The sequence below is a fragment of the Manihot esculenta genome, chromosome 18, assembly GCF_001659605.2.
Source record: "Manihot esculenta cultivar AM560-2 chromosome 18, M.esculenta_v8, whole genome shotgun sequence".
NCBI classification, from domain to species: domain Eukaryota; kingdom Viridiplantae; phylum Streptophyta; class Magnoliopsida; order Malpighiales; family Euphorbiaceae; genus Manihot; species Manihot esculenta.
In genome coordinates this window covers 23230726-23243599 of record NC_035178.2, presented here as the reverse complement: position 1 = coordinate 23243599, position 12874 = coordinate 23230726, and the positions used below count along the sequence as shown (strand labels likewise).

Below are 12874 nucleotides of genomic sequence, written 5' to 3'. Positions count from 1 at the left end.
ATTATATTTTATAAATTTAAAAATTAAATAGTTATATTTTATAATAATTAAATGTAAAAATTAATAAAATAAAGGTAAAATTATCAACTAACTTTTACATAAGAGCAGAGTTAAGATAAATGTTTAGAAAAAATAAAGCAATATGAGAGCAGAATTCTTTTTTTTTTTTTTTTTTACCTTCTTTACAATAATAGAGATGACGAGACAACCTTGATCAACTAATGTTAATGAAGACTTTTCATCTATAATTAGGCAAACTTGTCAAATATCTTAGCAAGGAAGCTAAAAATTAATTTTTGTATTTTTTATTTTAAAAGTCTATTAATTATTTAAATCTTATTTTTAAAATCTAATTAAGTTATATTAAGTTTAATATAATTAAATTAGTTAATTCCTTTTATATACTTTTAATTGAATATATAATTTAACCCTTAATATTTGCATTATCAGTCTACAACAATATACTTTTTTTTTATATATTTTAGATTTTAGGTGTTAAATATTTACCCTGTATAAATTTAAATAATTTAGAAGTTATTTTTATAAATGTTAATTACCAAGATATTAAAATATCAACTGCCCAAGAATTATGTGTTTAACTTTTATTTTTATAATTTTAGTTATATATTATTGATGTAATTCATTAATTTTCATTTGTGGTCTTTTTATTACTCGACACTCTCGTTTTTTCCTTTTTCTTTTTTTTTCCTTAAATTTGATTTTTTCTTTCCTCTTCTCCATAAAAAATAATCTGCGTCAATTTACTATCGATTAAAAAAAAATATTATTGTTCCTATTAAGAGTTTCAGAGATATTCCGATCGTCACTTATAATTTCTGTATGATGGATATATTTTTTACATACAATCCAATCAATTCTCAAAATATGCAGACCTCTTTTGGCAGTTTTATAGCGGCAATTCTTAGACAGTTAATGCATTGAATGATTTGGTTCTTAATTACAAGCTGTACATTTTATTTTTGATGGAAACAAAAACTCTTAGTTTTTGTATGAAATTTTTTCATAATTTTTTACATTTTAATGATTACTTCTCAGTTAATAGGCAAGAATTGAAAGTATGCATTTTGTTAATGTGGAAGAGTCATGGATCTTTTTCTGTGGTCGACTTTTCTTTAAATTTGATTGATTTAGTTGTTTCGGAAGGTAATAATGAAGGTTTACTAGTTATTATGCGTTTTCAGAATCGCAACGATAATGTCAATTTTAAAACTTTATTCGAGTTTTATCTCGTAGAAACTCTTTTCCATAGTTTTATTTGAGAAATTTTAATAATTTAAGTTTAAAAGATGATAAAGAAAGTGGAGTATTTTGACAAATTATCTTATATAGTTGTTTAAACAGACATTTAAAATTATTTTAGACAGAGATTTAATTTTAAATAATTATAATTTTAAATAATTATAAATTTTTATTAAATTTTAAAATTAATGAATTCGTCGTAATTGTATTCTATGAATAATTGTTTGTTTATATGAATCGATAATAAGTAGTTTTGTTTTGTTTTAAAAAAGTTATATATTATTGATTTTCCATAATCATGATTTATTTTTAACAGAAATTTAATAAAACAATTAAACAGTTTGTTTTTCCAGATAATTAAATTTCACCTAATTATAACCCCTTCAACTACTTTAAACAATCCCTTGTTTCTTTTTGTTTTCTTTAACCTGCAAAAGAAGACCCCTCTTTTTCAGCTATTCTCTCTCTCAATCTCCATTCCAAAAGCCTTCACTTTAAGCAAACCCTCACAGACCCATAAACCCAAAACCAAATCACTTTCCTTCTTCAATTTCTTCACCATTTTCATCTTCAACTTCTCTCCGAACTCCCAATCGTCCACCCATCAATGTGGCGGCAGCGGAGTCAATCAACGGTCAGGATTCGCGATACTTCCTCTTCTTCTTCCTCTACTTCCTCCCCTTTCTCATTTCCCACTTTCAAAGATATTCAGCACCTTTGCTCCGACGATCCCTCTCCACCCACCAAAAAGTCCTCCATTTTCCATCGCGTTCGTGTCGCCACCTCAATCATCCGCTCCTTTTCTGCGGCTCGTCCTCTCACCCACTCCCAATCCACCACACAGACACAGCTCGGATATGAAGCCGAAGTCGTTTCCTCACCTGTTAGTAAAACAACACCGCTCCAACTACCGCAACCGGAATGTCAAGAGCCCCCGCCGTTGATCTCAATCCCGGGTGCTGATAAACGGATTGTCGTTTACTCTACAAGCCTACGCATAGTTCGCTCGACATTTGAAGATTGCCGGACCGTCCAATCTATTCTCCAAGGATTTCGTGTCTCGATCGACGAACGAGATCTCTCCATGGATTCAAGATTCCTAAAGGAGCTACAGCAGATCTTTGGCGGCGGTCAAACTACGTTGACTTTGCCTAGGGTCTTTATCGGTGGGAGATATGTAGGAGGTGCGGAGGAGATTAGGCAGTTGCACGAGGCAGGCGAGCTCAAGAAGTTCGTGGAAGGTTTGCCCGCAGCGGAACCTGGTGTCTGCGACACGTGTAGCGGTTACAGATTCATTTTGTGCCACGACTGTAACGGTAGTCACAAAATGTACACAGAGAAATCTGGGTTTAAGAGCTGCGCCGCTTGCAACGAGAACGGTCTCATAAGGTGCCCTTCTTGTTCCTGTGCGCCTCTCTGATCCCACTGATCTGTTAATTTTTTGTTGAGAAAAAGAAAGAAGAGAATTTATATTTTTTTTAATAAATTTCTGGGCTATTGTTATTTTCTTTTTCTTTTTTTAAATTTTCATCTAACTTTTGAGAACAATTTAATATTCTTTTAATTTTTGGGCGTTGTAAATTAACTTTGTGATTTGTGAAGTAGTTAAAACGGAGCATAGAGGGAAAGACCATTAATGTTTATGTTATTATTTTTGTTATCGTTGGCTATAGATTAAAGGAGGATTTACATTATTGAGTCCACAAACTTCCCATTGTACGAACATTGAGATTTACTCAAGGGTATAATTTGTTTTTGTTTGAAAAGATCAATTCATTATTTTAAAAAAATAATAAAAATAAAATTTGATTTGATCTGATGAAAGCAATTTCTAAGCTCATGGATTTTTTTTTTTTCAAATTTCCCATGAATTTTTGTTGCTGAGCAAGGCTTTTACTGTTAAATACCAAAATAATGGAACAGGTGTAGTTTAAATAGACAAATTTTTTCTTTCAGGGATGCATATCTTCTTGGAGTCTTTGTTAAATTTGACAAGTATGATAGAATAATTGCATCTTGTCTTTATTCATTTGTTCTTAATTGTGTCTGATTTTATGCCATGAGTTTTAGGATATGAATGCTGTAGTTATGTGTACCTTCCTTTCTTGTAGGATATCAATGCTGTTGATATATATACATACCTTTCTTTTTATTTAAATTATTCTCTATTATTTTAGTAATCTACCATTTGTTGGGACCATTTTGTTCCATTTGTGATGGACATTTCCCCCTTGATAATCATTATTTTGGCCAAGTAGTGTTTGCCTTTTTATCGTGATGCTTAATAAAGGAATCACGAGTACTGGAAATTCTACTCAAAACCATTTTTTTTTTCCTATGGTTTTTTAAGACTTGGATTTGGCTTCCTTTGTTGCTCTTCTGTGCATGTTCAGTTTATTTATCCTTTTCAATTCATCCAATATTTCTACGTTCTGTACAGCTTTGATAATCTTGGTTCTTAAGGAAGTTTATGCAACAAATAATCGTAAACTTGATGCTTATTGTATTGTAATTGATAGCAAAATAGTGGATTGTAGGAGCATGTAATACTACTTTATAAGATGACCCTTCATATGTGTTAGGTGAGAAATAGAGGTGGTTTTTTATGATCCATTCATTTTGTCTCTAATACTTTTTTCATATATATCAATTAATCTACCTTGGTATAGAATACTAAAATATGGACAATTAGAGGCAAAATACTCGCTAAATACAGGAAAATAACAGTGTAAACTATTTGTCTTCTTATCCATGATCTGATAAGCATGTCCTTGTCTATCCCAATGATGATTTTCAACTACAATCACTTGCCAATGGAGCTATGAGTATCCTAGGACCGAATTTAATTCTTCTCATATCATACTTTACCATTTGTAAAATAGAAGCTGTAATTCTCTCTTTTCTTTCTTATGTCTTCATAAATTATCTGCTTTCCAATCCAACCTCAGAGGGTGTTCTACTTCTAACTTCTGGATTGGTGTCTTTTGACATTTTGTGATCGCTAAGATAATATATATTGGGTATTGAAAACTGGAATGCTATGGGATTTCTTGTTTCACAGAAGTGATGTGGGAGAAATATTGAGTCCAGAAGAAAATTTATAATTCTCTTGCCTCACACTCTCTTTTCTCCATGAGTTTGAGAAGCAACCCTGCAATCAAGGCTATTCATTCATTTCTTTTGCTTTATTTTCTATTTTCTCCCCTCTCCTTCCCTCTCCTCCTTTCCTTTGTTGCCTTCCCCATTTTTTTTTTCTTCCAATGCTTTTTGTGCCATGTCCTAATCTGGAACCAAAGATTGTGCATGTTCATGCGGTTGCACTTTGTACCTTTAGCTGAATCATTGCAACCACGATCCTATTTGAAGTCAATCATGCTACTGCACTTCACATTCTAAATTCTCAACCCTCCATCACTGAATACATTTGCTTCTAATTTTTCTTTTATTCTTCTGGTACGAGAGCCTGCTGCTGCCTCAACTACCAGAAATGAAATTTTGAAGAGTTCTTGTTTTATTTTTAATTTATGCCAGTTGTCATCTATTTCTTCTCTTTTTCAAGTAACTTAACTACTTGTTCACTGAACTACAATTTGTTCCATCCTTCCAAAAACTGTCCGAGTAACATTGCTAAATATGGTTTTACGTTCATTAAATGTTTAATATATTAGTTTGTGAAGGTTATTTGATTTGAAATAAAAAGATAGGATACAAGAGTATGGACATCTTTGTTAGGTACAGTCTCTTACAGAGAGCAGATAATTTGTAGGGTGTCCAAATTAAGGTTTCGTCTACTTTCTCTCCTTAATTTTCAGGTGAATAATGTGGCTGCATCATATCCTAGTCTTATCATTTTTGTGATTAGATGCAAAATACTAGTCAGTGTATGCCTTGATTCTGTAAATTGCTTGCCTTGGTTGTCTGTATTTAATGTTCTGTATAATGAAGTACTATCATGTGTTGGATCTTGGAGGTTGAGTTTTGATTTAGCATAGGCATTCTTCATCCAGTAAAGTTAGATGAACAGGCATACTTGGTTTCTGCTTTTATGACTGAAAATAAAATTCCTCAAATTCTTCTAATTTGCATTTAGGAATGGCAGTGGGACCAGATGAAATAAATTTTGGCATTTTCATCCCACTATTATAAAATCCTCTAATAAGCATATGGAAATAGCTATATGACTGGATGGAATTAGTTTTGGCACTCCCATCCTCAGCCATAGGAAATCATGGTGAAGGAATTTTGTATGGATTGGCTACCTCATTTTTTTTTATTTAACCCTTTTATAGAAATTAAGTAAATTGAGTAAAAAAATGTTTCAGGATGATGGTCACAGGTGTATCATAACTGGAAAGAAACGCTATAAGAGGCCAAAATTTTCAATCTTGAAAAGCTACTTAAGGTTCTTTTATGGATAAAATAAACAAAGAAAAGGGTCGTTTTGTCTCGGAATATTTTGATAAGACTTGAAGTGATAGTCATCAGAATAATATGAAATAAAAGAAAATAAAAAGAAATGGGAGAAGTACAGATTGTCGTTTCCCTATTCCTTAAGATGATGCTAAAGGAAGTTGATTGAAATTGGACAATACATGGAATAAAACTGTGGAGAATGTGAACCCATACTGGTTTCTGTGCTTGGAAATTTAACGTTTCATTTGAGATTGCTCAGTTTCATGGAAAATCACGGTTACAGCACAATAGAAGAAAATGTTTCTTTATTTCAGAGAAAGTACTTTTTCTTGTTTTTCTTTGTTTATCTGTTGAAAAGGTTTCTGTTGTTTCTTCTTCTATGGATGTTGATGGATCACCTCGTTTATCTGCTTGTATCAATAATTTACCAAGTTAAGAATTTAGCCATTTTCTGAAGAACAGTTGATGATCTATAGGGTCAAGGATTTTGGTGATAGTTTGGTGAGTGATAGCAGTACTACTCCACTTCCTCTACCAAAGCATTATTGCCTTGAAGATGACGTAGAACTATAAAGCTTGCATTTGCCAGTCCGCGGACGTATCCACAAATCAGCAGTATCCTTGTTTTTGCCTAGTGGTGACATGGAAGTTGATGACATTTTTAAGTATACTTCCATCTATTAACTCAGGGAGTAATAAGGACGAATCCACCCCTCAGGAGAGATAAGGATGCTGTGTTTAGGCTTGAGTACGGGAGTGATAAGGTGTAATTTGTAAATAATGTTATTTGGATGAGTCTTTGTGGTTGAGATTCTTTGGGTGATCCGTTCTCTTTCAAGTGAGGTTTTTCATTATTTTTCTCCACTTTTCTAGCAAACTTAGTTATTAATCTTTTATTTAAGCTGAATGTATACTGATATTCTTGGTGTTATGAAGTCTTCACATTAATAAAGAATACTTCTTCTTCACTTTGTTATTTTGGTATCAAAGCATAACGATCTGCTCGCCATGGCTTCTACTCTAAATGTAGCCAATTTTGTAACCCTCAAACTCAAGCAATCAAACTATCCCTTGTGGAGAGAACAACTTTTGAGCTTAGCAGAAAGTCAAGAATTGTCAGATCACCTGACTACTGGCTTCCCTGAAGATCAAAAATTCGTTACCCCTCCCAACCTAATCCCAGAAAATTATCAACCACAACACTCAGACGTCTTCAAAGGATGGCAAAAGTCTGATAGATTACTTCGTGGGTGGATTTATGGCACCCTGAGCGAGGAATCACTCGGACTTGTCATCGGGCTAGAAACAGTTCGAGCTGTTTGGAATGCATTGAAGGATGCATATGCCCAAAATTCTCAAGAGAGGGAGTGATAAGGATGCTGTGTTTAGGCTTGAGTACGGGAGTGATAAGGTGTAATTTGTAAATAATGTTATTTGGATGAGTCTTTGTGGTTGAGATTCTTTGGGTGATCCGTTCTCTTTCAAGTGAGGTTTTTCATTATTTTTCTCCACTTTTCTAGCAAACTTAGTTATTAATCTTTTATTTAAGCTGAATGTATACTGATATTCTTGGTGTTATGAAGTCTTCACATTAATAAAGAATACTTCTTCTTCACTTTGTTATTTCCATCTCTCAAGGCTTATAGGTACATGGAGATGAGAGAATAGCAGGATAGATTAATGTGCAAGTAAGAAGAAGAGATGTCCTGGTTCTGCATCTCAACGTCTTATATTGGATCTAAGCATTGGACAAGCGAGCTTTCAGAGAGAAGCAAGACTAAATTATGAGATTGCTTTCAATACTTTTTTATCTGACATTTCCCTATGAGAGATTTGCTCACTTGACTGCTAATTCTGTAACACAGAAATCTGTTCTTCAGGATGCTCAGATAGTGCACAAAGTTCATAATGACCTTGGAAAAGGTGTACAACGGCCTCCTGTGGTTGAGGCACTGAGATTGACTTCAATTAAATGAGAGGAAGAGGGCAGTAATGATCCTCCATTACAGAGGTATGAGGAGACAAATAATGCTGCTGCATGAACATGCAAGATATTTTTATTTTGATGCGAGTTTGAAAGCGGAAGAGGTGGAGGAAGTGAGCAGATGGCCTGCAATTTGTCGCAACTCTTTTCATCTCCCAAAAAATCTAAAAATTTAGGAAGAACTGCTACAACGAGTCTGCGGAGCGCTTAAACGAGGTTTTGCTGGCACGGAGTGTACTAGCTGGCACGGAGTGTTGCGGAGTACATGAGGCGTCTACGAAGCTGCACAGAGCAAGGTTTAAAGGCATGCGAACTTTCCAGAAGGACCTAGAGTATGCGGAACTGGCCAATGGAGTCTAGTTGGCTGCAGGAGGTTCCAGTTTGACTAGGAGCGCCAAGAGTAGTCAGGAGGCTGCCAGACTAGTCCAGAAGTTTTCAGAAATTTGCTGGGCAATAGACTTACTCCAGCCAAATGGGTCTCACAAGCACTTTATCCAGCTAATCCATAATTCTTCCTAGAATGTAAAATTATCAAAAGGCCCTTGAAAGTTCTAAAAGGACAATTCTGACCATATATTAGAGAATGCATTTCCACCACATATTGAGGAGGTGGAATGCCTATAAATACCCATAATGAGATTTATTTGTACATTTTTTAGCTTTTGGCTAAATTAAGCATCCGCAATCTGCAATCTGTAAAAGCATTTTCTAAAGCAATACAATTTTCTTTCTTCCATCGTAATTCTCTTTTCTATTTATCCATCAACCCTTTCTCCCTCAATCAAGCTTCCTTAGCCACAATCACCCAAATGCAGTTCTTGTTTTGAGCTACTGATTAAGGCTGAATTTAGTTTGTGGAACTAAGACCATAAGTGAAATTCGAGTATTGAATCATTTACTACGTGTCAAGTGTATTAGAGCGTTGGTTTGCTCTTTAGGTAAAAATGTTAGATTCCAAGCGAGTTTATTGGTGGTGTTGCTCCCATGATTGAGGAGTAGGGTGGCGGCAAAAGGAAAGGAAGGGGCAATTCAAGGGAGTCTGCAAGAGCTAGAGAGGAGCTCGGTGATATGGAAACCTGTCTTGCGAAGGTGGAGCTAGTGTTAAACGAGGAGGAAGAGAAGTTTGAGAAGATTGACACCTGCATTGAGGAACTTAGTATTGGGATGGAAGAGTTTGATTTTGCTGTTGAGGAGCTAGCGAGTGAGGCGGAGTCACTCAGGCACGCCTAGTCCGAAGATAATGCTGCCATAAGGGAGGAGAACTGTTTTTTAAAAGCGAAAATGGATAGGATGATGGGGAAGATAAAGAAGCTTGAGGAGCAAATGGCTTTGATGTGCTCCGTGGTGGTCCAAGGCAGCATGGCTGGAACATCATTCGCTTTAGGAGCTCCTACGACACGTATGAAAGTGCCTAAACCGAACGCGTTCAAGAGAACGCATAATGCTAAAGACATTGACAATTTTCTGTGGAGCTGAGATCAATACTTCAAAGCACTGGGGATCGTGGAGGACGCTAGGAAAATTGATCATGCCCCACTATACTTAGTCGACACTGCCATGGTCGGGCGGAGAAGAAGGTAAGCTGATATTGAGAAGGCACTTGCACTATAGCCATGTAGGAAGATTTCAAGGAGTTGAAATCCAATTCTCACCGGATAATGCTGCTAAGGAAGCCAGAGCAAAATTGAGGAGGCTGACTCAGAAAGGTACAATTAGTGATTACGTTAAAGAGTTTTTCGAAATTCTGTTGGAAATCTCAAACTATCCAGATGAGGAGGCCTTGTTTGCTTTTATGGATGATTTTCAGCATTGGTTAAAGATGGAAATTGAGCATAGGGGAGCTCAAGTCCTTGCTATTGTTATTTCGATAGCAGAATCCCTTGTTGAGTACAAGAAGGGAGACAAAGGCAAGGGTCCTGTGAAGCCATCAAAGGGAAAGAATGCAGCTGAAGTCGTTCCTAAAACTTAAGCCTAGAATCGATAACCTATTTTCAAGGGAAAGAGATAGACGAGGACCTATTATATCGAACTAAAATTACTAAATGAAAATAAAAAATTTAACCCAATTTAAATTTAAAAAAAATCAAGATTAGATGGACTATTACACTAAAAAAAAGACTATTAGCAATAGAAATTTTTATCACTTATAGTTTAAAATTCGTCACTAATATTTTTAGTAACAAATTTTCAATGGACTACAATTTGTCGTTTAAAGTCTCATCTCTAATTTGTTGCAGCAAATATGTGGTGCTATTGAAAATATTAGCGATAATACTTTTGACACAATAATTCATTGGAAAATTTAGTAAAAACCTTGTCTATCACTAATGTTGTTAAAAAAATGCTTCTAGTTCCAATTCCAAAACAGAACGTAAGTGCAATTATGCTGCGAAGTGGGAAGGAGTTAGAATCTGCCAGCCTGAAGAGGCTTGCCCGAAGAAGCTTGCCCAAGGCAGTACGGCAGACCAAAAAACAGAAGTAGAAATAGAGATTCTATAAGAGAATCAGCCTCAAAAATCTGAGGAAAAACAATCCCCAATGCAGGTAATACGTCCACCTTTTCCCGAAAGATTTGCTCAATCAAAAAGAGAAAAGGAAGAGAGAGATCTTGGAGATTTTTCGTAAAGTCCAGGTAAACATACCCCTTCTTGAAACTATAAAGCAAATACATGTGAAATTTCTAAAAGACCTTTGCACTAATAAAAGAAAATTGTATGGGCACGAAAAGGTATGTTGCACAAAAATGTGTCAGCTGTACTCCAAAGAAAAATTGCACAAAAATGTAAAGACAAAGGTATATTTGCAATATTATGTAAAGTTGGAAACCTTGAAATCAAGAAGGCAATGTGTGATTTAGGAGTTTCTATAAATGTTATGCCTAGGGCTGAGCAATTCTCGGTCTAAACCGAAAAACCGAACCGAACTGATTAAATTCGGTTTATCGGTTTGGTTAGTTGGAAAAATCGGTTTGGTTCGGTTAGTAGATTTAAAATTATTCGGTTTTTGGTTCGGTTCGGTTTAAACATGTTAAATAACAGATCAAACCGACAAACCGAACCCAACCCAGCCCAACCCAACCCAACCCAGCAGGCCAGCAACCCAACCCCCTCCATACCTTTCGCCGAACCCCTCCCCTCCATCCCATTTTCCACATTCTCCAATCTCCCGATTCCCCCACCCCTATTCTCCCGAAAGATGAGGACGACGAAGACTACGAACTGGTTCAGTCGGCGGACGACGACGAGGATGACGATGAAGATGACGATGGTGAAGGCGGAGACGACGATGACGACGACGAGGAGGAAGACAGTGACGAGGATGAAGACGGTGAAGAAGAGTTTGGCTCTCGACATCCAGCTCTTCGTCTACACCGTCGAAACGGCTCACACGCGAGAAGAGACTCAGATGACAAGAGGAATTTTAAATATTATCAACCAACGTAAAATCGAAATCTGAGACACAAATCTACGGAGGGGGGAAAGTGGGTTGTCTAGATTCTTGTGAAGAATATTATTATTCAATGGAAGAAAGAGGAAGAACACATCGGAGGTGTCGTAGGTAGAATGGTGAAAGGCGAAGGTAGTGGGTTTGAGTTTGACCTTCAATTCACACAGACACAGCCATGCATTGCACAGTAACTCACAACATCGAAACAGAGTTGAGTTGTTGGGTATTCAATGTGGGAAGGGAACTAAGAATTTCATATGCTTTAAGTGGGTCCACTGCTGCTGGTACCATCATCGACCAGAGGGACCCATTACCTGCTTCTTCGGCTTCCGGCGGGACGTCCGCTGCTGGATTTAAGCTCGAGGAGAAGGTTTCTGCGTCGGCGTCTGATGCTGCTACGGTGGCAGCGTTGGATGAGGAGGTGAGTAAGCTAGAGGAGTTGCAGGCGGCGATAGAAGTGGAGTTTGAGGTATTAGATCCAGAGATTAATAGAATATTTATTAAATTATTTTGTTGAAATTAAAAATAAAAAATTAAAAAAAATACAGATTTCGGTTTGAACCGAACCGAACCGAATCGAACCGATTTTTATCGGTTCGGTTATACCTTCATAATCGGTTTTTTCGGTTTTATAAATTTTAACAAATCGGTTTTCGGTTTAATCGGTTCGGTTCGGTTCGGAACCGAACCGACCGATTGCACAGCCCTAGTTATGCCCCTATCAGTTTATTTGTCTTTGGATGCAGGTTCTTTGAAACAAACAGGAGTCACACTCCAACTCGCCGATAGATCAATAGTTTATCCTAAGGGCGTGTTGGAAGATGTTTTGGTCCAAGTGGGAAAATTAATCTTTCCAGCAGACTTTTTTGTCTTGGATATGGAAGATGACTGTTCATCCAACTCTAAAGATTTATTGCTAGGAAGACCATTCCTTAGCACAGTTAGAACGAAGATTGACGTGCATGAAGGCATGCTTTCAATGGAGTTTGATGGAAAAGAGGTGAAATTTAATGTCTATGATGCAATGAAGTATTCTGATGATAAATTTTCTCTTTGCAGCATAGATATAGTTGACCCTCTCACTCAAGAAGCCTTTGAACTAAGCAACGAAAACAAGTTGGGGGTAGTTCCAACTGAGAACTTGATATTGGACTGCCTTGACAATAGTACATCTAAACTCAATGCAGAAATTGAAAAAAATATTCCGCTCGTTGGGCGCTTCAAGCCATAGGGCACTGAAAATTGAGTTGCAAACACTTCCTGTGCATTTGAAATATGTATTCCTAGGAAATAAGAACACACTTCCAATCATAATTTTCTCCAAGTTGAATCATTTAAAAGCAATGAAGTTAATTTGGGTGTTGAATGAATATGAAGAGGAAAGTGGATGAAACATAACATGCCACTGTCCAGCCTAGAACAATAAATAAGGGCGCTGCTTGGGAGGCAACCCAAGGTTATAGGCTTGCCCAAGCCTGTAGAGTCACAAGTAAGTTTCCTTTTAATTTTTAAGTTTCAATTAATTTATTTACTATTTTTTGGAGCAGATTGGATCTTCTTTGCAATTTGAAAAAAAATTAAAGAATTTTGTTTTCTTGGAGGTAAGTCGTTATTTTTGTTGCTCCATAAAAAAAGTAAGTTCTATTCTACTTCTTCTTATTTTCTACCAAAAAAATAAAAATAAAAATAAAAATAAAAATAAAAATAAAAAAAATAAAAATAAAAATAAAAATAAAAATAAAAATAAAAAAAATAAAAATAAAAATAAAA

General features: G+C 35.8%; 2 protein-coding genes across 2 annotated transcripts; both read left to right on the top strand.

Moving 5' to 3' along the window:
* Window positions 1–1660: 1660 nt before the first annotated feature.
* On the top strand, window positions 1661–2770 carry LOC110607647 (uncharacterized protein At5g39865). The gene has a single exon (XM_021746801.2). It carries the CDS (start codon window positions 1868–1870, stop codon window positions 2678–2680), a length of 813 nt encoding a protein of 270 aa, XP_021602493.1. The 5' UTR covers window positions 1661–1867; the 3' UTR covers window positions 2681–2770.
* Window positions 2771–8938: 6168 nt separating this feature from the next.
* On the top strand, window positions 8939–11100 carry LOC122722454 (acidic leucine-rich nuclear phosphoprotein 32 family member B-like). Its single transcript, XM_043953155.1, has 3 exons — window positions 8939–9056; window positions 9277–9564; window positions 10853–11100. Exons 1-3 carry the CDS (start codon window positions 8939–8941, stop codon window positions 11098–11100), a joined length of 654 nt encoding a protein of 217 aa, XP_043809090.1.
* The last annotated feature ends 1774 nt before the right edge of the window (window positions 11101–12874 follow it).

Excerpts from the sequence above, each read along its gene's own strand:
- LOC122722454 (XM_043953155.1), top strand. The coding sequence starts at position 8,939 with ATGGATAGGATGATGGGGAAGATAAAGAAGCTTGAGGAGCAAATGGCT. Across the intron at positions 9,057-9,276 it reads TTTAGGAGCTCCTACGACAC|GAAGATTTCAAGGAGTTGAA; the intron begins GTATGAAAGTGC and ends ATAGCCATGTAG. Across the intron at positions 9,565-10,852 it reads GTACAAGAAGGGAGACAAAG|ATGAGGACGACGAAGACTAC; the intron begins GCAAGGGTCCTG and ends TTCTCCCGAAAG.
- LOC110607647 (XM_021746801.2), top strand. The coding sequence starts at position 1,868 with ATGTGGCGGCAGCGGAGTCAATCAACGGTCAGGATTCGCGATACTTCC.